The sequence below is a fragment of the Pseudochaenichthys georgianus genome, chromosome 21, assembly GCF_902827115.2.
Source record: "Pseudochaenichthys georgianus chromosome 21, fPseGeo1.2, whole genome shotgun sequence".
NCBI classification, from domain to species: Eukaryota; Metazoa; Chordata; class Actinopteri; order Perciformes; family Channichthyidae; genus Pseudochaenichthys; species Pseudochaenichthys georgianus.
The window spans coordinates 11,411,046-11,434,379 of NC_047523.1; the positions used below are offsets into that span (position 1 = coordinate 11,411,046).

The 23,334-nt window shown below is 39.4% G+C and overlaps 1 protein-coding gene across 1 annotated transcript in view; it reads right to left on the reverse strand.

Moving 5' to 3' along the window:
* Window positions 1–23,334, reverse strand: part of dnah7 (dynein, axonemal, heavy chain 7) — a 121,088-nt gene that overhangs the window by 4,947 nt on the left and 92,807 nt on the right. Inside the window, exons 51-65 of the mRNA XM_034110349.1 lie at window positions 20,590–20,723; window positions 20,159–20,494; window positions 19,032–19,158; window positions 18,536–18,730; window positions 14,281–14,373; window positions 13,958–14,134; window positions 13,599–13,760; window positions 13,038–13,238; window positions 12,675–12,836; window positions 11,177–11,362; window positions 10,331–10,468; window positions 7,584–7,814; window positions 5,036–5,188; window positions 2,317–2,494; window positions 709–812 (exon numbers count right to left, since the gene is read on the reverse strand). Of these exons, the coding sequence (XP_033966240.1) occupies window positions 709–812; window positions 2,317–2,494; window positions 5,036–5,188; window positions 7,584–7,814; window positions 10,331–10,468; window positions 11,177–11,362; window positions 12,675–12,836; window positions 13,038–13,238; window positions 13,599–13,760; window positions 13,958–14,134; window positions 14,281–14,373; window positions 18,536–18,730; window positions 19,032–19,158; window positions 20,159–20,494; window positions 20,590–20,723 (2,577 nt within the window). The remainder of the gene's footprint in view (window positions 1–708; window positions 813–2,316; window positions 2,495–5,035; window positions 5,189–7,583; window positions 7,815–10,330; window positions 10,469–11,176; window positions 11,363–12,674; window positions 12,837–13,037; window positions 13,239–13,598; window positions 13,761–13,957; window positions 14,135–14,280; window positions 14,374–18,535; window positions 18,731–19,031; window positions 19,159–20,158; window positions 20,495–20,589; window positions 20,724–23,334) is intronic.

Below are 23,334 nucleotides of genomic sequence, written 5' to 3' on the forward strand. Positions count from 1 at the left end.
CTATCAAGCCAACATGGATGAGAGAAGTGATAAGTTCTAAAGCTCCAGAGCAGCTACAGTACTTAATGTACATGAGTGGTTATTGTTTGATCATTTATATTTAAAATGTTTTCAAAGTAAGCATGTGTCTGTTTTTATTCTGGTTCATTATTCAGTTTACTTCAGGCATCTAAATAACTCTGGTGTTGTTCCAACTGATGCTTATATAATTGCTTAGCAATGTTGCGTAACTCACAGTTATAGTTCTTGTAAAGCTCAAATAAATGACGGTTGACAACAAGTGGTTAAACGAGACTACCAAACGCTGTTGAAGTGAAGTCATGTGACTGTGATGAAGTTTGTTTAACATCAGCTTTTTACTTCTACCAATTGTATTTAACCTTAAAAAATATAAATGTGGTGTTAATTGGTGGAGATTAAAATGCTAAACATAACATGTAAATACCATATATTTTGGTCTGCCATCGATCATATTTTCTTCTCTTCAGTATTTTCAGAAATCCAATGGAAAAATGTAAATGTTGTCGAGGGAGCCCTTGTGCTAATATTGATGAGATGATTACAGGCTACAGAGTTGTTATGGCAAAACAACAAGAAAAAAAGGACGTTGTCAAACATGCACACAAAGTCAGGTTAAATAAATGAAGTAGCAATAGTATGTGTGAAGATTCTAAAACTCTGCTCTATATCTCTGTGCTTCTCACTCACCACAGGCATGGGGTCATGCAGCACTTTGGGGTAGGACTCAGCGAGGAGTCGGGCCTTCCTGTCCCAGCGGGCACCATCCAGAAACAGACCTCTGATGTACACACCTGAGGGTCACACACACAAACGGGTCATTCAGAGGAACAAGGAAGGTTAGTGTTACTGAGATATTAATATAATCGTCTACCTCCTAGTAGCTTTCCACGGCCTCTAGTCATGGAGGAACCATGTGACATGTTGGCAAGCAACTGTAAAGCTTTATAATAAGGAAAAAAGCATGTGAGCTCTGCTATTAGTATGGTGGGGAGATACATGTGAGATTAAGAGATAACCAACTGCCAAACGCACTGTTAGATTTGTAGCCTGGCAGTAAAGGATGTGTATGTGTGACTGGGCCCCAGGTGGGGACTGACTAGAGCTGGAGGCACAGCCAGGAGCTCATGTAAAAAGACATGAATTACACCAATGCATTCCTTCTGATTATTTTTGGCTTTCATGTATTGTTTTTAGTTGGTCGCATATGTACAAGTGTTAGGCTCTAGGGTGTATCTGTCTGACAGAGGATGTGTCCAGGAAAACTTTTTCTGTAGTGATTCAAACTCAATCCAATTGTTTAATATAGTTGTATAACATCAAATAAGTTGGGTATAAATACTTTTAATTTGAGAATGCTTAATTTATTTATTTTTTTATGATTTTCATCATAGAGGCTAATTAAAAAAGTTCCCCCAGATATTCACACATTGATCAATTTGGTTCATATTTTCTCCTCATTAAATGTGTCTTTTCAAGTGTTTTATGTCATACTTCTGTTTACACACCTCCTGTTGTTGTTGTTGTTGTTGTTGTTGTTGTTGTTGCTACTACACTACAGCATTGTATGTTGTCTGTGTGATTTTTGTCAATTTTAAGATGGGAAGTCTATTTGTTTATTTTATATACTGGTTTAAGGAATCATTTGAAGGTTTTCTTGTCAATAATTCGAATTTTGCTCAGTTTAATTGTCAGATGTGTTGTATAATTTTAAAACAATTGTATAACTTACTTTTCATAATTTTGAATATTCAGGATTTTAAAACTATACTATTTTTATGCGATTCATATTGAAATTATTTTACCCATATTATTTAGCATATAAATGATATTGGTTTTGTTTTATATTATTAATTATTTAGTACCTATGGTATTTCATACTGTTAAGTATTCTTTTTTTTATTGTAAAGAAGCTGCATCTAATTATTTACACTCAGTTTTCATCTGTTTGTTGTGGTTTTTTCTTCCCAGCCAAAACATTTTATGTTCCACTTTTCCTTCCCTTGTGCCTTTTTTAATATAATAATAATAATAATAATAATAATAATAATAATAATAATGCATTACATTTTTATTAGAGCACTTTTCCAGGTGTTCAAAGCGCTGGATTTTATGTTCTATCATTCCCTCATCAGGTGCTCTCTATATTTCTGGTTTGTTCTCTCTACCTTCAATAAACAAAGAGATGGTTTGTAGAAGAGTGACATGTAACTCGATCAAAAGCTCCTAATATCCTGCTTTGCTTTTAAACTATGTTCTATCCACCAATGTTCTTAACTCCCCCTCTTATTATCCTACCATCCTCTGGGGGCCGTTTGTATTGGTGGTCTTCCAGGACTTCAAAGTCAAAGCCGAGTAAGTCGATAGGGACGGTGTGTTTCCTGGCATAGTTCTGCTGGCTGCCTGTGAGGAAGGCCTGGGTGAAAAAGAACCCTGATACCCAGAAAACAGCTGGGGTGCCGTGCTCATACCAGTCCTGAAAACACAGCAGAGAAGAAAGAGTAGAGGGGGAAATTAAATAGAAGTATATGTATAACCAAAATCAACCAGAGTACAGAGGACCTATCGGCTTTCAGATGATTTCAGATGGTTGAATTTAGCAATTTTTGAGTTTACGGTTCAGGTTAAACCATAAAAGCCTATCGTATCCATTGAGAGTCAGTGCACATTGGGGCATGCTAACAAACAGGTATAATGTTTATCAGGTTTGCCAGTTTAGTTTAGCATGTTAGAATGCTTACATTTGATAATGAGCTCTAAACACACAGATGTAAGAGATGGAAATGTGTTTAGTTCAACAGGTTCTTAGTCAGAAAGTATTGGAGAGTGTATCACTATCTCTTTTCTGTCTAGATCCCCGTTTTTAAGTTTGGGGTTGGTTATGTAACATTTATCATGAAGTTCACGAAAGCAACAATGAACCTGTGTAATATTTATACTTCTCGGCTGTTTCCTGAACACACTTGGAGGAAACTGATGTTTTTGTCCTTCTCAACTCTCTTCAAAACAGAAAACAGACATATTCCAAAAAAAAGTAAATGTATTCTGTTCGTAAAGCATGCTGCCTTAGATAAGAAACCCGTGACTTGAAATGTCACCCTGTTCACACACACTCACACATACACACACACAAAACATCTTCCACTCCATTGAGCAAGTATCAGGAGTGAAACTGTTTTTCTCCTGTGAAGACAGAAAGGGAAGCATGAGAACTGACTGATGAAGAAGAAGTTCACTTTGCAGACTCACATGGTTATGTCATGTGTCTGCAAGTGTTTCTTGTACCAACCGTTCTCGTGAGCGAAAAGGATTACTGAATCCCCCTCGCTCCTGTGTAACTCATGTGTGACACAGCTTAAGGCTTAAAAAGGAAGGGCTTCAGTTCACTATAGAGGGTCCAGTATGCAACTTTTCATGTGATACTAGCCCGGAGAGGCCAATTATTGTTTCAGAGACCTGTGCTGTGTCTCAATGTGCATACTTCTGTACTCACGGTTGCTATATTGATAGCATAAGTGCATACAAATGCTGTGTATGAACTCAGCAGCTGTGTGCAATTTGAGAAAATGCTAACCATTTGAAATTCACACAATGTGCAAACTTTCACAGTATATGACATGGCTTAAAAAAAAGCTTCATAATGAGACACAGCATTGTACAGTAAATTCAATAAAAACGTTTTAGAGGCGTGTGGTAGCCCAAATCCTAACCAAGTCATTTTAAGTTAGGTATCCTTGCATCGGTATAGTAGCTATTAATAATATGATGAAATTATCACACTGCTCCTCTGTGGTGTCTTTGTGTAGCGGAGTCTGAGGTGTGAGGAGATGGTTTATGGAGGAAAAAAGTAGCTTGGAGTTGCCAGGGCTATTGTTGATGATGGTGGAGTAGAATTTTGACCGTGTGTCTCTGAGGGACTTTGCGCATTTTGGTGGTCCCGGTATGCCTGTCTGTGAACAGAGAGGCCTGAAGCCTTGACAGCGGGGCGCGCTCAAGGAAACGCCCCGCTGTCTTCATTTTCCTCAGCTCGCAGGTGTACCAGGGGGCTGAGCGTGAGAAAGTGACTGTTCTGGTTTTGACAGGGGCGTGGAGATCCAAGAGACTGCTCAGAGATCTATTGTAAAAATCCACAGATTCATTTACTGATGTAGGAGTTATTGTGGAGAGATGCTGGAGATCCGAGGTCATGGTGTCCGGGTTGATGTTTTTCAGATTTCTGAAATGGATTTGACGCTTGGGTTTGGTGTGGGGTAGCAGCAGTGGCAGCTCCATTGAGATGGCCTTGTGATCCGACACACCTAGATCGTAAACTAATAGTTTACTAATGGGGGCAGAGTTTGTGATTACAAGGTCCAGTGTGTGTCCCCTAGTGTGTGTGGGGACATCAACATGTTGTGTTAGGTTGAGGCAGTCCAGAAGGTGTAGTAACCAATGTGAGACATTAGCCCTAGCCACCAGCCAAATGCTGATAAAATATGACTTTGCTCAGACAAAAATAAATGTTGGCTCTAGAAAAGTTAAGCTGTAGAAGCATGACCTTTATCAATACTGAAAAGTGTGTGTTTATTAAAATAAGTAAAGAGCAAAGAAGGACTTTTCTCCGAGGATAACAACCAACCTTGTTTTGAAAAAAAAATGATTTAGTGAAGTTTTATCTACAACTTATTTTCAATATGGTTTACTATGAAATAGTTTAGACCTAAAAGGGGGGGGTGCTAGTGGAGTGTTTTTTTCCTAAATATAGTATGTCATTTCTTGTGATATTTCCTACACACTATATTATGTCGTTTTTTTCATTTTTCAACATACTATACTATATCGTTTTTTTCCTTCTATTCTACATACTATACTATGTTGTTGTTTCTTTCTATTCTACATACTATACTATGTCGTTTTTTCATATTTTTTACATACTATGTCGTTTTTTCTGATAGTTCTATGACATAATGTACTTTGATGCTCTTAATAGCATTTTTTTAACATAATATACAATGTTGTTTTTTCTGATATGTCGTACCTGTAAAAAATGAAGCCGCTCCAGGAAGTCATTGACGTAGCTTCCCAGGGGTTTGAGGCTGGGGTACGACTTTTTCATCCACATGCCCGGGATACGACCTGTCAAAATGCTGCTGACCACCTCCTCCAGCTCTGAAGACATCACCACCAGCCCCTGCACATCAATAAACACACATTTACTGCAGGAACAAACACACGATTAACTTTGTTGTGAAAATTCAATGTCAATCTGCTAATGACACACGAATAACTAATGAAGGTACAAAACATTGTCATGGGTGGTTTATCTATTGTCTAAAGAAAGGTTTCAGGGGAAAATGAGAGATCAAGACTAAAACAAGATACTGTATCAGAAGATATATCTATATACACACATAGTATCAAGGGTGGAACAAACAGGAATAGGCGAGCACATTTTATTTTGTCTTCACAAACAGGAGAACTGAAACCTATGTCCCATATGGACACAGGTTTCACAGATAGGAGAAAACTAAAATGCAATTAGAAGTATTCATTCTGAAAATGTCCTGCAAGGCCATGGTGGAAGTTTGCTGCGGGATCACAATATTAAAAAAGAGCTGAGTTGTGTGAAATGAGAGTAAGTTTAATTAAATTGCTCTAACAAACTTGTGTAGTGATTGGAAATGTGGAGTTGTTCTACTGCTGCTCTAACACTGAATGGAATATGAGAGAAATGCACTTGTCACTTAAAACCCTCTCTGTTGACATGGGTGACACACAGCTTATTTGAAAACCCTTATTTGCTCTGCAGGGGGCCTTTGATCAAGTGTGAAGGATGATGAGCTCCTTCCCCTTCCTGACTCTGTATGCACTTTCCACTTCATTCCCAAGAGACTGCTGCATCTCAGGAGGAGCGAAAAGTGTGTGGAGTTGTTTAATAAATGGTATAAAAAGACACATGTATGCTCAGGCATGTACTTTTACATTCTTTTAATGTGGTTTAATGAGGAGTGCAGGGCTAGACATATGCACATATGCTCAGATTATATTCTGTTTGGTCTTTAGTTCACAACACTATGAAGTGAATCATTCTACTCTTCTTAGTCTAATGAGGCATGGCATGTGCGATATTTCCAAACCTTTGGAAACACAAAGTCAGTCATTTTTTATTTGTATTTAATTGAAGTAGATATGTTCTCTTCTGCAAGTGGGTCTCTGGGTGACAATAAAACAATTGATTAAAAGTATATTAGTGGTTTAAAATAGCCTACTAATTGCTCTTTCAGCCTCAAACAATGTATTTGTTGGGTTTTTTCTCTTTTCTATTATATCACATTAAATACACACTAAATATATAAAACAAGATATTTAAAGATCTTCTTTTTTTTTTAACCTTTATTGAACCAGATAAAAAGCATTGAGACACAATCGCGTTTACAATGCTGACCTGGCCAAGAAGGCAGCAAGGTTACACATGTTTACACATAACACAGACATAAAATACAGAGAACACAACTAAGTAAACAAAACAAAACAAAAAAGCAGTCACTACATTGTATATAACCGTAGACTTTATGAAACTGGGATGGACATCTTTTCCCATGTTCTGACATTTTATAGACCAAACAACCATCCAATAAAAGTAGAAAATAATTGTGAGATTAGTCAATACTGTAAATAATTGTTATTTATAGCACTTATCGTGAAATATTTAACTTGCTAATCATCAGCATGTGGACGGCCGCGATGAGACATTATTATTGCTGTAGATTACACTTTGCAGTGTGTGGACTTGCAAAAATAAGTGGTATGAGGACATAATATTAACAAAAATGGAGATCCTGTTTCCAGCAGTGAGGGCTCAGTTATTCTCTATGCTACAGAGGACAAGAGTACTTTCTGAGAGAAGGTTAAGAGCACCAGCTAATATTAAAAATATAATATATAAAAATATTAAATATATTTAGGTGGCTGCTTCATTCCTGTCCTTCAAACAGGGTCAACAACATTTCTATCATGTATCAATTTCAGCTTTCCTACAACTCAGTGCTTTATACCTTTACCTATTGCACAGAGTAACATCAGCAGTTATTGAATAGGAAATCGAGTAGCATACTGCAAATAGATTTCCAGGGGGAAGCAGTTATTCTACATAGTGGTTCATTTGCGCAAATCGCCCTAAACTTTCCCAATTACTGTCCGAGTGTTTCTTTGTAATAGAAAATGATGGTGTTAGATTAGTGCATTTGGATTGTGCTGCTTACTGCCAACAATATCTGTTTTCTGAGGATGTATTATCGGAGTTTCCCGTGTAATCATTCAGCAGAGGTGTGCTTCCTCTGATGAGATATTGCTTTCGCTGCAAATAAATGTGAAATCAATGATGATTCATCATTTGGCCGCGCTGTTTATCCAAAACAAACACATTTAATGTAATTACAGTGCGTTCGGCCATGCATCACGCTATGAGTATCCAAATGATAAGGATCCCTGTGAGTGGGCTCAAAAGTAAACAACTCCTTGCCCTTACTGCTCAAATGGATACATGTAATATATATATTTCTTTAAACCCGACCCCTCCTGCGTACCTTTATGGCCTTCTGGATGTTGATGCTTGAGGCTCGGATGGCGCTGAGTAGGTTGTTGAAGCGGCCCATCTCCTGTGCCAGCACTGTGTTCATGCTCTGATTGTAGGTGGTGGGGAAGCGCCTCATCACAGCCTCCAAGTCGAAGTCTGCAGGCAACTTGCTCAGGATGTCAGCTGCCACATCAAAGACCATGTCATCTGAGGATTTGGCGTCTCCGCCTGAAGAGCGGGACTGATCAGAGACACAGAGCGACAGAGGGACGGATGAGAAAGGGAAGCAGGACTTTGACAGTTCATCATCTTTCGAGAGGAAATTATCTTTTCGCCGTCTTTGACTTGTCACATTATGTATTCCATTTGACTGGTGTGGGTGCTATTTTGATCCAGGAGAAGACCCTGATGTTAAGAGGTTCTGACTTCTGACTTGAGCTTATATTTCATCATCTTTGTGCCAGATTGATGTATATTCATTCTTTAAAATGGACACAAGCTGACACAGAACCTCCTATTCATATGATTTCTCTTAAATTGACCTTCCTTCCTTTAATTTCTAGACATTCTTCCGGCTAGCTTGTAGCTTAAACCACAGATGATGAGATCATAATACTTACTGCAATCCATCTGTGAACACACACACATTGAGCATCAGAAAATGGAGGGCTTCACAACATTTCGGCCCAATTTATCCCACAAAGTCATTTGACGCAATCTTATCTAATAATCATTCATGCTGATAATTATTCACTCTAATCTGCGATTCTTCCGCTTTCCTCTCATTCCAACGTGCACCATTTACCTATCTGATGCTCAGTCACCAGGCAGCGGTAATGGATAATCATTGCCTAATGGCATCGAGGTTACAGTAGGGGAATGACAAATAGCTGTTTCATTCCATTTGAAGCATCTCCCTGTTTATCGGTCATTGAGACTGATGGGACCGTATTAGATGCTAATAAAGTCCACACATGACTGGAGCCATTATTAATCTTGTTGAAAGGAGTTTATATGAATGAATGCCAGACTCCATCGAGCTCTAATTGTATCTCAAAGTGACAATGCCTATGGAAATAATTTTCTATTTGTTTGCCAGAAATGCACTGTACTTATTCGTGTTTTTTGACAGAACACTGTATATTATATGAGTATCTTACAGAGATTAGAATATATATGATGCCTTCAGAGTATGAGTGCATGTATGATCCTGTTATATGCATCCACTTAAAGTTAATATCAAGTTATTTCCCACAGGGTTTGGGCATAGTGAAAAGTGCTCTGTATCTTAAAATAAACAGATGGATACATGGGTGAATAAAAAGCCCTTCCCGGCTTTCAGAAGACACTGCACCTCTCTTGTTTTTAAGTAGGTCTCTGTGCAAATCTCTCTTAGATTCATGTTGACTCAACAGAGCTGAGATTTAATGATGTGGGATCACACAGCAAAGCCATCTTTTTTTGTTCTTTGAGAAGTCTCTTCAAACAACTGAAATATTTATTTATATTTTTCTCTGTAATTAATGTTGCATAGTACATCCTAATGTAGGGCGATCAAATATTTAATGCTGGCAAGGACACTTATAGAAGACGGAGGGAACTCGAGGGAAGCATATTGATGTCATGTGCGTTTATTTGAGACAGTATTTCAGTGTCTAGGTTTCAATGTTTAATGGGGATACTGCATGTATGAGTGTTGTGTATGTGTTGCCTACAATCTACCAGCTGAGTAGATTCATTCCAACTGAGCATCTGGGATGTTGTCCAAGAGGGGAGCATTGTTTTGCGGAAGCGACCCAGGGCTGCTGGCACTGAAGATCAGTTAACTTTCTTTTTCACCTGTACCGATGCCAGGCAATCGTGTTTTTATCATATCTGTTATTCTTTGCCCGGTTTTACAGTGTTCAGAATCCACAAGATCAGTTCAAAGGTGTAGCAATGAATTAAGGATCATATTGCTGCGTGAAATGATGGCCCTCTGTTTTCATTTTTAAAACAAACAGTATTAAAAAGAAAATGTAGAAGTAAACTTTAATGTGGACATGATCATTTTGTATAGGCCTCTCTGTACTGGACTTGGTACCAAGAGTGTCTGGTTTTCCAGTATCAGTGTGTTTACTGTACAATCATGTCATTTACAAAAAGATGACACGTAATCAAAGAAGGGTCTATGTGTCCAGTGGCACATTGTTGTCATGTTGTGTTGCGTGATAGATAGTATAAAAATACTTTAAATGATCTGTTTTTTAGACTGACTTGTTATACTGTAAGTATTCTGTCTCTTATTGTAGTACAACAATACTCTTTACTTTAATAACCAGTGTGTCTGTGTTAGTCTATTGTGTTTACCCAAGCTCTACATGGTGAAACGGCCCTGTGCTGACGTTGCCGTTGTGTTTCTATGGAGAAAGAGTGGTCGCCCGACCAGGTGGAATCACCGCACCAAACTGCGCTCAAAGGTCAAATAATTTCAACTTTGACCTCTTTGCTGACCTCTCTGCGTACCATTACTAACTGTTTTCATCGTAAGGCTCCGCGCCGCACCTAGCGGTGAGCAAGAGACAGTCGCGTATCATGTGAATGCAGCTTAACCCTAATGGATCACTAACAAAATATTTGTTTACAAGTTACAATGGCTCAAAAGAAAAACAAGTAATGGTACAACATCTTGATTTGATTGTGTGTGTGTTTGTGTTTCAGCACTTGTACATGCTTTTTATTTAGTTCCTGACAAACAGGAAATCAATGTGGATTTACCTGAGTGAGCAGAATGCTGTTGAATAGTAGCTGAGTCTCAACCTGATCCTTGGTGATATCCGCGTTGGCGTTCATGCCAAAAATCTCCGGTGACGGGTTGAGCGGCAGCGCCTTGGTGTACTCTATGTAGCTGTTGTACTGCAACCCAATATGCAGGAAACAGAGGGAGCAGAGTGAAGTGCACATTTTTAACGAAACATCTCGAGTAATAACAGTCATTGAAAAACAAGTCAGCTCCTAAGATTGCTGACATTTATTTTAATGACTATGTAAATGTGCCTTCATGAATAAAAGATGTGGTTGCAGTGGAGGGGGGGGGGTGCAACACTGGAGAGCAAAATGCCAAATAAAATGCAGAGCACCATAGATTGCACTTGTGTTAACAAATATATCAACCCTCGCTGATGGTGGTCGCCTGCTGTGCCTTGTTACACACATTTCATCTCCTAATGACTTTTTAAAGGTAGCTCAACGACGAAACTTAGTCCTGAAATATGTTTAGTTTATAAACAAACACATTAAAGGGAGTGGAACTTTTCTTGAGTTTTTAAGGCTTTTTTTCTGTTAAGTGATGCATAAGGGGCTGTTTGATATAACTGAAGCAAGACCACGTTGTTGAACCTGAAAATGAGCATAATCAGGCCCCTTTAAAGAGTTAACTCCCCCTTGTTGTGAATATGCACCCTGTTAATGTGACTGTAAAATACTGTACTAATTTCCCCTAATAACATATGGCATTTCCTAATCTCTGTAAATCCCAGGCAATAACAAAGACACATGTTGTTATTGCCAAGACTGGTGTTGGCAATGATTTATAGCAATGTTGCACATTTTTCCGATTCTTACCTCCTCCTCAGCTGGTGCATAGTAGAGCCCGCTGGGATCAAACTTGTAGTCAGGGTCCGTGGCGACCTTTGAAGTGTAGAAGATAGAGAGGATGGTGCGCAGGGTCCTTCTGTCCCAGTCATCTGTCACACGGCCTCCGTAGTTACACTCGCCAGTCATGTAGCGGATGGCATCAAACGGCACTTCCTGCAGCAAAATGGAATCATGCATTTTAAACAGGAACCTAATAATAATCTCAAGTAAGGATTGCATGTTGAATGGGCAGTATTGACAAATGCATTATCTCAATGTATGTGTAATGTCAACGTTCTTCAGAAAAAGGAAACATGGTTGAAATGTACTTCACAAACTGGACTTGGAAGGGGAACTGACATAATAGGAGGTGAAGGGTGGGGGTTCTTGCCAGTGTGGCATTTGCTAGAAGAGGAATTCACTTCAAAATGCAGACAGCGACACTTGGTTACAAGATGAAAATGTCACTTGCTCAAAATAAGATACCCTCAGTAGTTTTTTCTGCTATTTTTTCTCAATTACAGCAGAGGATTGTGGGGAATGGTGGAGGGTTGGAGTGCTTTCAGTTTGTGGGAAAATGTCAAGAGGGTTTTTGAATATGGCTGATGAAAGCTGATCCTTGAGTGAAGAGGAACGCATTAGGGTTATAGGTACAAGTTGAATATATACATAGGAGTATAGTGTGTGTGCATCTGCATGTGAGAGTCTGAGTTTGACTTTGTGCCAGAGATATATAATCAGTTTATTGGAGTATTTGTAAATTATGTATGACCCAACAATGCTGTGCGCCTATCCACTAGCCTGCATCCTATACTGAAAAAAGGGAGATATGGGAAACATATGATAGTGTTTTTTTCAGACTGTATATGAGAAGTGGATGTAGCCATATGCAGCTGGGGGAAAGCAAAGACCGGCTGCTTAATTGTATTCATAGGATAGCAAGGTCATGACCCGCGCCTCTAAATTCATTATAACTGTGGTGTTTATTGGAAAGCTAATTATGGCTAGCAAGAAAAAGTATTACAAAAATGTACTTACTGGAAAATATGTACACCCAATTCTTAAACGTATAACCTAACACTAAACAATGAGAAACTCACTGTGATATCAACTTGTCAATAACATCATAGCCACACCATAATATACCCTGCATGATCGTCTATTTTTCTCTAAATGGCAATATCATTTAATGCAGTATTGGAGAAGACTTAACACTAAAGATTGATATCATAAATTCATTATGAAAATGCCTAGTGAGGTAATTAAGTGGGAAGCAGTGTCATTTTCTCATAGACTTCTATAAAATGTACTACAGGGGACTACTTTTTGCCCCTTTTTGGCCATTATAAAGAATGCAGACCCTACTGCATTGGCTTCACTTCTCAGACCTGAAGTTGGCCCCTTACTACTGAGTTTCAGAAAACAAGACTATCATTCATTTAAGAAATATAAAAAAAATGTGGGAAAGGACAGGAAAAATAACTACCTCGTACTGTTCAAGGAACATGTGTAGCTGCTGTACAGAGATCCGGAGGTCGGTTTCATTGAACTCGTACGGAATGTTCCAGCCTATAGGTCCAAACTTCCTCCTCTCCTGGGTCAGGGCGTGGAAGAAACACAGGCCGTACAGTAGTTTCTTGAACACAACCTGAGGGGTGGATGAGCATAAATAGAAGGTGTTGTCTTAGATCAATAATTAGATAGACAGTGGTGGCCGTTCTGTATTTCAGCAGCTAAAACAAAGTGCCCAGTGGGGGTGATAACAGACACAAAGGAGCTCAGGACACCCACTGATGCAAGCATGATGAGTATGCACATCGAGCAAATTCACATGCACCCACACACTGACCGGCTTGCTGCTGCTGCTAAAGAACTCCGGGTCAGAGATGGGGTCCATTAAAAAGGAGCGTGCAATGTTGGCGCGGAGGCCCTTCGGAGCCTCATTGGTCATCTTCACCCCATTCTGGAGCACGGCCACGGGGAAGGTGGGAGACGGGTAGCTCGTCAGCCAGAGCCTGAAGTCTGGGTGGGTGGTGTCTGGGATTAGCTCCTGCTCGCAGCAAAAGGTCAAAATAAATCATTTATTAACAGATCAGAATCAGAATACCTTAGAATTAGTCTCACAGAGGGGACATTTACGTAGTTACAGCAGAAAAATAGCCACAGGCAGCTTGATGTTACATATGTTACAAGCATTACAAAGTAAAAAAAAAAAGTTATGATATATTAAAAAATATAATACAAAAACTAAAAATAGTTACACCATTTACAAAATACACATCCTGTAACAGTTCTCAGGAATTAGCAGCCAGGTATATATTGCACAGTTATTAACGGCATATAGCACATATAAAGATGTATTTGTACTGTAATACTCTGGGGTATAGGACGTGTGTGGGGGTGTTCTGACCTCACAAACTCTCTCCAATGTTGACATCCATGAAGTGGCCAAGTGGCAGTTCTGAAGAACCACCCAGGTGCCCTCTTTAATGGCTGCCTCAATCATACGCATGGCAATAGGACCCTGGCCCTGGCCCAGAGAGAGGGAACTCAGCCTGTTCCCTGAAAAGCCCTGAGGGTAAAGAACAGCCGTACACACAGTCATGTAGTTGCTTTCTGACCGGGAAAGAGCCAAAATCATTTTGTAGTGCTTTTAAGACCTGTGCGGGTGCCTGGGAAATCCAGAGGATTCAATTTCCCCATTTCATTTTGAGTTTGTACACACAGCAGGCTTCAAAGCTGCAGGATTTCCCAGGTGTCTCCTCGTACCTTTTCATCTCCGAACTTTAGCAACGCAGCCATAGGGTCTGAGCCAGGAGAGAGGATGAAGATGAGGCAGGCACAGCAGTGGCTATCAACGAAGGCTTTGGACAGGTTAAAGGGCGGCGCTTCGATGAACGGGCGACCCAAACTGTCGGAAACAAATTCCTGCACCATGGGAACAACCTGGGGGACAATGGAACAATGGACTGTTTACTAAATATATTTCCAGGACAATTGGAACATTTTCAAGATTATACTGTTGTTTGAAGTAATTGAGCTATGACTCAATGTATTCATAATATCAGACCATCTTTTGGAAAGCAGCTCACCTTGTCTGGCCTGAGACAACGGATTACCAGCATCCTCTGGAACTGGCTCAGCTTCCCCTGCCACTCTTCAGGGAAGGGAGTCTGATGGGGGCTCTGCAGATATGCACAACACAAAACATTATTGAATCAGACTGCACAAATATATCAAGGAGTTCCTTTATATTCCACCTTGGAGAAAAGATTGTGCACTAATTATGCTGCCTAAAACTATTCCATTCGCAACACTTTAGTTTTATTTAAATAAATGTCTGTTAATTAATTTTCGATTGCCGAATGAGGTTAAACAATAGTGATGGATCCCATTTACTTTTCCTTGCCTTAGGCGGAATGTGGCAACATTAACAACAAATGTATTCATTTACTGCTTTTGCAAACCGAGCATCTCCTACTGCTGCAGCATCGCATTTAAAGCATTGGCACCTCCTTTTATTAAGAAGTGCAAAGTGTGTCATTGGTCCTGACAAGGCCATTGTTACAAGACCACAGTTATTTTGGGCTTCTCTGACAGCGGATCAGGTTGAAATATTGTAGGGAGTGATGTAAGAAGAGTCAGGAGCAGCCACAGTGAGCTGTAGCATGAAGAGCTGCAGGCGACAGGCTGATCACCTCCAACTTCTCAGCCATGTAACCAATTACTTTCACTTTCACTGTTCGCAGACCCTATGCAGAATAACATCAGATAAGGGTTGCTGCTGACAGAATGATGGAAAAAGGCCAATTATTGCCTGTCTTCTTTTTTAAACAACTATAGTCTGTTTAGCTCGTTCCGGTATTCTGGGACTGTAGTATTCTAAATCAATTGGTTGTTTACAAAAGTAACAAGGTGTGAAATCTTAAGGATTTCCCTAAGGGACTGGGTTTAATCTGATCCAATACAGGTAAACTACAGGAAAGAAATATCACAAAGATGCATCTCGTCATCATCAGGGGCTCTATTATACTTAAGGTGGTATTCCCTTCCTGTAGTGTGTTGTGCATGTAAATGGTCTGCAAAGGCTAAAATCCCAAAGTTCCCTCAAGAGGGAGTTTCTCATCTGCACACTCCATTGGACTTCTTTGTTTACTTCCTTAACATAATGACATCACTATGTAACACTCATGCTTATATTGGCTAGCGCTTACACACTGGACGTGATATGCTAAAGAGCGGGACATCTCTAAACGGTTGACCAATCACAAAAGAGCTGGCTAGCTAACCAATCAGAGCATACTGGGCTCTGGTTTCAGACAGAGGGTGAAAAAAGGTGCTGTAGCGAGTGGTTCTGTATGAGAAAAATAAAGAGCTTTTTGAATATTTGAGCATGTAAACATGTGACAAAATATACAAATATGAACTTGCAAATGAGCACAATAGGGCCCCTTTAAATGCTTTGTCATTCATAAGGAAAGGATGCTTGCCCCTAACAGGCAGCATAATGCCGTTTGGCCCAGTGAGGTTCTGGGGTGGGGCTGTATTGTTTCCAGCTGTTGCAAGATTAAGCAATGTAATTAAGCAAACAGCGGGGTAATCTGTAATGTGAATGGGTAGGAAAGTAATGAGGGGAGATAAATACATATGTATGAAAAAGCATAGACTGTGGAAGGAGAAGGAGGTGGGGAAACAGAAACGCCACTGGGTACTGGGTCAGAGAAATATGTTGGATTAATTTGTGGAACACGTTTAGGAGAGGAAGTGAGCAATGGCAGCTGGAACTTTGAGGGAATTCTTCTCCCCAGGTATTTTGTCGAGAGACTTCTGGCTATGTGTGTTGGCAGGTGCTTAGAGAAGGATACACCTATTTAGAGTCTCCTGGGGATTCTCTGTGTGTACAGGGGTGTGTAAGTGTGTGTGAGTGGCTGTGTGCTTGATTGAACAGCTGTTGTTAAATCATGATTGAATATATGTGAATTCTACAACTGGAACAAACTAGATTTAATTGGATAGAAGGGTTGTGGCTGATTCTGTTGATTATAAATCAAAGATGGTGTGTATGTGTATGTGTCTTTGTGTTTGTGACAGCAAAAAGACAGGCACACATGTTTGAGTGCCGCACATTGATTAAACAGCTGTTGTTGAGTCGTGATTGCGTAGATGTGACTGGCACAACAGGAACAGAACATATTTAATTAGATAAAACTTCAATTTTTGATCTTCAATTTTTGATTCAAAGATGGAGAGAGGGTCGGGTTTACATCATCCACACCTGACAGACAAATTAATTTCCTCCCACTTTCTTCCTTTCCTTTCCCAAAATAAACTAATGAAACTCAGTTATTGACGTAAAAGGAAATAAGGAGTTAAAGCTTGGCGACATTTGTATCACTAATTTAGCAAATAGTTGAAGATGAAAGAATAGAATGTGAAATATAATTTAAGCATCCATTACAGAGATTATAACGAACAGTTCTAATCATTCTGAAGCAAACTAAATCAATGTAAGACCTGTCTGAGAGCTATGAAAAATGAGGCACAAAAAGTAGAAGATCTTTAAAGAATATTTTGGATAGAAAGATTTACGCACTTTGTTATTACTACTTATGCAAAAGTAAAAGATATAGATAAAACATTCTTCATTCTATAACTTTATAATTGTATGTACATGCTGTATTTAAAAAAACAACGTTAAAGTTACCTTAAAAAATACAACAAAATTAATATTTTAAAATGTGAGCAAAATTACATAAACTACGTGAACTGTCTATATTTAAACTTACTTGGTTTGCAGTAATCTGATAAAGCACAACATTTGGTGTAAAAATAGTAATTCAAACTTCAAGCTTAGTAAACCAAAGCAGAACGCAACCCATAAGGCACTGAAGCTGCTGCTAACTGAAATTGTGTCTAATATTGTGTGTGTTTCAGGCCTTGGTATCCACACAAGGTGTGTGTTGCCTAAATTAAAGGTAAAAACCATGAATATCTTTAACATTTGCTCTAAAGATGTTAATACAGAGGCACCTCCAGAATCTACATGTTATGGTAGTTCTAACATTTTCCTCAATGCCGACTGTGACGATCCAATTGCAAGGCCAATGTGAATGTATGTGAATGCTGCTTACTTGAGCAAATGGCCCATTGCTCTGTATGAATGATGACTTGACGAACACAAAGCGCTATGAGGGGTCGTAAAAGACTGGATAAAGGGCTATGTAAATATAGCCCATTTGAATGTGAGACAGTTTAAAGCTACACTTTACAAACATCTCATCCCAAACTCATTTTAAGCTGACATTTAACACGTTTAGAGATTCTACAATAAGACTAGCAGCCATATTAATGTGTGCATTGATACAAATGGTAAATTAACTGTACTTATATAGCACTTCATCCAGTCTTTACAACCCGTCAAAACGCTTTACATACTACAAGTCATTCACCCATTCACACCTCCTTCATACAGAGCGTGCCACTTTGTTTTGCTCGAGAAATGTAACAATCAAAACTACACATTCACACACCGTTGGCCATGCCATCAAGAGCAACCAGGGGTTAAGTATCTTGCCCAAGGACACATCGACATGTTGACTGCAGGGGCTGGGATTAAACTTACAACCTTACGATTGAAAGACAGCTGCACTCCCTCGCAGCCATAGTAGCCCAACATTTTCATTTTGAGAGAATGTGCATACTTTTCTCTCCTCCGTGTTCTATTGGGTAATATAGATTATAAAGTGTATTTTTTTTACCCCCCCAATAAAGCAAAACTGCACGTTTCAGAGTTGCCTTTTATTGTGGCCAGCCTAAGGCACACCTGTGCAATAATCATGCTGCCTAATCAGCATCTTGATATGCCACACCTGTGAGGTGGGAGGGATTATCTCGGCAAAGGAGAAGTGCTCACTATCACAGATCTTTTCCGATTTGTGAACAATATTTGAGAGAAATGGTTATTTTGTGTATATAGAAAATGTTTTAGATCTTTGAGTTCATCTCATGAAAAATGGGAGCAAAAACAAAAGTGTTGCATTAATATTTTTGTTCAGTGTAAAAATAAAGGACTGGCTTATCTAAAGCCAGTTGAGTAGCACTTGAAATGTTTTGGCTCTATGAAACCTGATGTATTTATATGATTCTGTTTTCTTCAAGTTTGTATCTTGTTGGTCAAATGCACTTATTGTAAGTCGCTTTGGATAAAAGCGTCAGCTAAATGCAATGTAATGTAAAAAGGTAGGACAGAAATACAAACTTTTCCCAGTTTGTATTAACATCACAGAAACATTAAAGGACACCCAGAGATAGATCCCCAGAGAAGCCTGCGTGTTTCATGTCACTCACTGAGCTGTCGTACACCGTCTTCCACTCGCCCCTGAGGCGAGCCATGTCTTTACGCAGACCTTTGAAGCACTCCATCTCATCAAGGCGGCAAAGCTCATCCCAGGACTTTTTAGGGAGCCAGGTGCAGGGATTGGAGTAGGGGTTGTCGAGACCCACACCACCTGTGAGGAGGAAGCGCCACTCCCCCTCATCCACCTAACACATTCATTACAGTCATGCTTCTGTTAGAGGATTAACCAGCATTTGTGATTTAAACGGTTTAAAGATAAACATTTTGGGTATTATCTTGGATAAAAATACTATGCACATTTTAAAAACAAGAAACAGATCATCCAAATGAATCATGGAGGATTTATTTTGAAATATATAATATATATAACGGCTAGTTTGATAAGCTAACCACAAATCAAACTACACTATTGAAAGTGTTAATGTCTTAAATGTCTATGTCTTTTAAGTGTTGTTAATTTGTGTGTGCAGTTTGTGTATTCCATACCTCATTTCTATGCATGAGCAGATTGACACTGAGGCAGAAAGAGAAGAGCAGCTTGTCCTTCTCAAACAGAGAGCGACACACATTGACGTATAGCGCGTATGTAAAGTAGTCTCTCAGGATCTGCAGTCTGTAGAAAGTACAAGTGTATTAATAATTGTGTTCCAAACCAAACCGACTTGTGAACTATTGACCCTACGCTAAGCCCCTCTCTAGCGGCCAATGTCCAATCCTACGTTAGCAACAGGGCGCAGGCCTTTCAAGTTTTTCATATGGTCAGACAGAAGATATCTTCAACATTTAGGGGGGAATCTTACCCTATTTTGCTTTTTTAAAAGCAAGAACACAAGATAAGAGATGTCTGATACTGTGTGGAAGACCTCAGGCACAGCTAAATCCATCAAAGACTATAAGACAGTGCCACCGTATAGCTCAGTTGATAGTGCTGCCGGTCCATGTACTGGAGCTAGGTCCCAATGCGGAGGACCCAGATTCGAAATCCTGGGACAATTTACCACCCTTTTAACACTGTCACTTAAATAACGGCACTGGTTGCCCAAACTTTTTTTTCCTTTGTTTGCACCAAGGTGAAACACTAATAACTTTAGCTTGCTAAGCACAAAAGCAGATTTTAATTATTCATAATTCATAAGATCTAGTTAAGGTTCAAGCCCATGATGTGCGAGCAATATCCAGGCATGCTATTAACAATCGGAAAAGCGGGAGAACTTGTTGCTCTCAATAATGGACGTCTTCCTGTTGTGCCTGTATTATCCTTAGGGTTGAGTTGTTAAGATGTGGGTTGTCTGGTGGTCTTTGCCTGAATTTGAAGGTCCTCTATTCCACTTCATATGCATATTCTCATATTTCATTCTGTCTACTTCTCTTTGATATTTCAGGACTATTATTACACAAATGATTTTCCTATTTGGAATGTCTCTCTGTTATTGTTAAAAAAGCCACATTGACAGGAGGCCTAACGACAAGAGAGGAGGGGCTTAGCAAAGAGTCAATACCTAGTCTTACATTCCTTTTTTGTAAGTTGACATGTAAAATAAGGCATTTCGAGTGAAAAGGGAGCTTTTTGTGGGAACATGTGCTTTGCCGGTGCATTTGTCAGCCCTGCCTACCTCTGCTCCAAGTTTTCACTCTTCTCTGAGTTGTCGATGGAGCTGATGAAGAGGTTAATGAACCAGGTGAGGGAGTACTGGTACATGGGTTCGATGTTCGCAAGGTCAGCGATGGAGAAGAACAAGATGGCTGAATGCATGGCGATGGGGGTGTAGCCCATGCGGGTCTCGTCGATCTTCCGCTCCGTCACCTCGGCCACAGCTTGCTTCTCTGAGATCTCATTGGCCAGCACTTTCGAGCAGGAGAGGATCTTGACGGCCGTCTCGTCCTCCAGGATGTTGCCCTCGGAAGAGGAGAGCACCTCTAAGATTTTGTCCTCGATCTCCTTTAGTTGTCTGGAGGACAATTCATCATGTGTTTGTAGAGGGAGACATTTTGATTTGACTAATGGAAATCATTTGACCTGAGTCTGGAGTGTGCTATACAGTACCTTTTGTTCTCTGCTCCCTGCAGGATAAGAACCTGTTTCTCTTCCTCCAAGTCGGGCCTTTCCCGAGCCACCACGATACCAAGCAGCTGGTCTTGGATGCCTTCAGGGGTGATCATGAAGTTCAGAAGGGTAACCTAAAGTACAGAGGTCGAAAGAAAGAGCAGTTTTCAGTTTGAAAGCTATTTTAGATTTAGACTAGAGACCATAAGTGTCAAACTAAAGGTGTATTTACATTTGTAAGGATGTGTGTGCAGATGATTGCTTGACAGTAGGCTAGGATTCAGGAGACATGTACTACATTATCAAGACTTTATCCATCTTTTTTTAAATTAAATGTTGCATCCAATTATCAACTTGACTAAATGTTAGCCTACTTGTAAAATGTAATAATAATGCATTATTGTGCTTGGCTGCATGGTATGATGGCTGAGCACAATTTGAATGTAATAACTTTTTAGGGTTTTATGTGGACCAATGATAATATGACTAATGTGACATGCAACAATATAATCGAAGGTTGATTTTATATATATTTTTGTAAATATTTTAAAATGAAATTAAATCACTTCATGTAACCATGTCAGGTCATGTATGTATACATGGCCATATACTCATTCCCTTGCGTGGTCCTAGTGAAATTGAGTTTGATACACCAGGCATTTGTATCCTTTACAGTTTCAGTCATGTTTGATTTTACAAAGAGTCGTTACATTTTTGTTTACCTTAAGTCACAAAATGTTCTCTCTAAATAGGCTTTTTTATTTAGACAAATGTCATTTATTTGTCAGATTATTTTTCTAGCCGAAACCAAAAATGTCTCATTTATTTGACAAAAGATTTTATCTAAACATTATGTGATGAGTGTTTGATGATTAAAAATCCGGGGCGAAAGAAGTAGGCATACAAATCATCTTATTCATGAAAAGAAAATAATCATCGTTTTTTTGGTGAAATGAACACTGATACATTGCTATACATTTCAGTATGCAGAAGAAAACATGCTCAAATTAGGGTGTGAGTGTGTGAGAGTGTGTTTCAGTGTGGACAAGTATGTGTAGGGTACTTTCAAGTGCAGCGTTGATCATCATGGCTTCAGTGATGCACCCCCTACGAACCTCTTCTCCAATCAATTCCAATAACCGCTCCATCCTTGGCAAAGCACAGGTAAGGTGCTTTTTTCTTTTACTGTGAAAACTGTGGAAGTGTGTCTTTTAGCGCCCAGCCTTAGTCATTCTGCTGTGTACTTACCCGGAGGTTAAAAGCCCATACCTGCTATCTAATAAACGAGTGCACTTCTCCGGGGCCAAATTCCATTTCTATTGATGCTGCGGACCGACTCAGCTGGTGGTAAAGACTCTGAGTGCACATAAATCTCCCGTCTGTCCTTTTCACACATACACCCTCCTTCCTCACTCCCCTATGTCCCCTGAGCTCCTTAAGGCAGCTCTACCAGAAGCTTGCCTTCTTGTATTTGAAAGTATTGCATTTCAAACAGGGCTTAATGGATTTAATGGAAGCCCCACTGTACTGTAGGCAAAAAAGGGAAAAAAAGAAGGATTGAGTCAGTTTTGAAAAATGAGTTGAATCTATCTAATAGCTGCCCATAAAGAGTGGGGCCCTGCAAATAGATGCTTGAAATGTGATCTTCTAAAGCTTTCCAACCCCTCTCTGTAATGCAGTTTCCTTAAATGCTCCTTTTCTTGGAAATGTTCTCTTTTTTCAGAGACACTGTGCTCCATTGGGGAGGTGGTATTGCCGACTGATGATTCGCTGTGTTGCTGGGGTAAAAAAGTATGATGCAATAAGAGGGAAACAACAGTAACAAAGGAAGGATCATCTATCTGGAGGAACAGAGGTACTTAACTAATAATTTTGTAGAATTTGCTGATAAATTCATACAAACTAAGAGTTCACAGCCAGACATGCTAATTCATACTTGTTTGTATCACTTTAAATACCTCAGTTTTGTGTGTTAGTATGCTAACCATTGCTAAAAAGCACTAAACATAAAGTCAAGCAGAGTGGACAGTAATGCTTTTCAGGTTTTTGTTCAACAAAATAAATGTGTTTGAAAAATTGAAAATTCTGTCACTTGACATTTTTTTATTGCGATTTACACTTCGGCGGGCGTGCATGCTTGTCGCAAAATTCAGTGTTGTAGTCAAGTCACCAATTCACGAGTCCAAGTCACTCTCGAGTCACCACTCTCCGAGTCCGAGTCACGAAGGGAGAGTCGTAGTCGAGTCCAAGTCCGAGTCACCCAAGGAGTGTCCGAGTCGTGTCCGAGTCATCATTACCTGTGTTCGAGTCCAAGTACGAGTCACCCAAGGAGTGTCCGAGTCGAGTCCGAGTCATCATTACCTGTGTTAGAGTCCGAGTCCAAGTCACCTAAGAAGAGTCCAAGTCAAGTCCGAGTCACAAGTCTTCATGTATTAATCTTCGTGGATATATGTGTTGACATGTACTGTAAAGCTGCTCCTCTACATTGCTTTTATCCTGTCATGTTATACTAATCTGTCTATTGAACTGCTGTGAAGCGAGTTTGGCTATAATTCTTGTAATAGGTGCTATACAAATATAAAGCTTATTACTAATATTAATATTATTATTATATATAAATAAACTATATTTAAAATGAGTTACCTTTTAGAGAAGTGATTATATTTGTATGCCAATATTTTCCTATGGTAACGTTTTCGTTTTGCACTTTTATTTTGATAGTAATAAGATCGGGACTCTTATTTT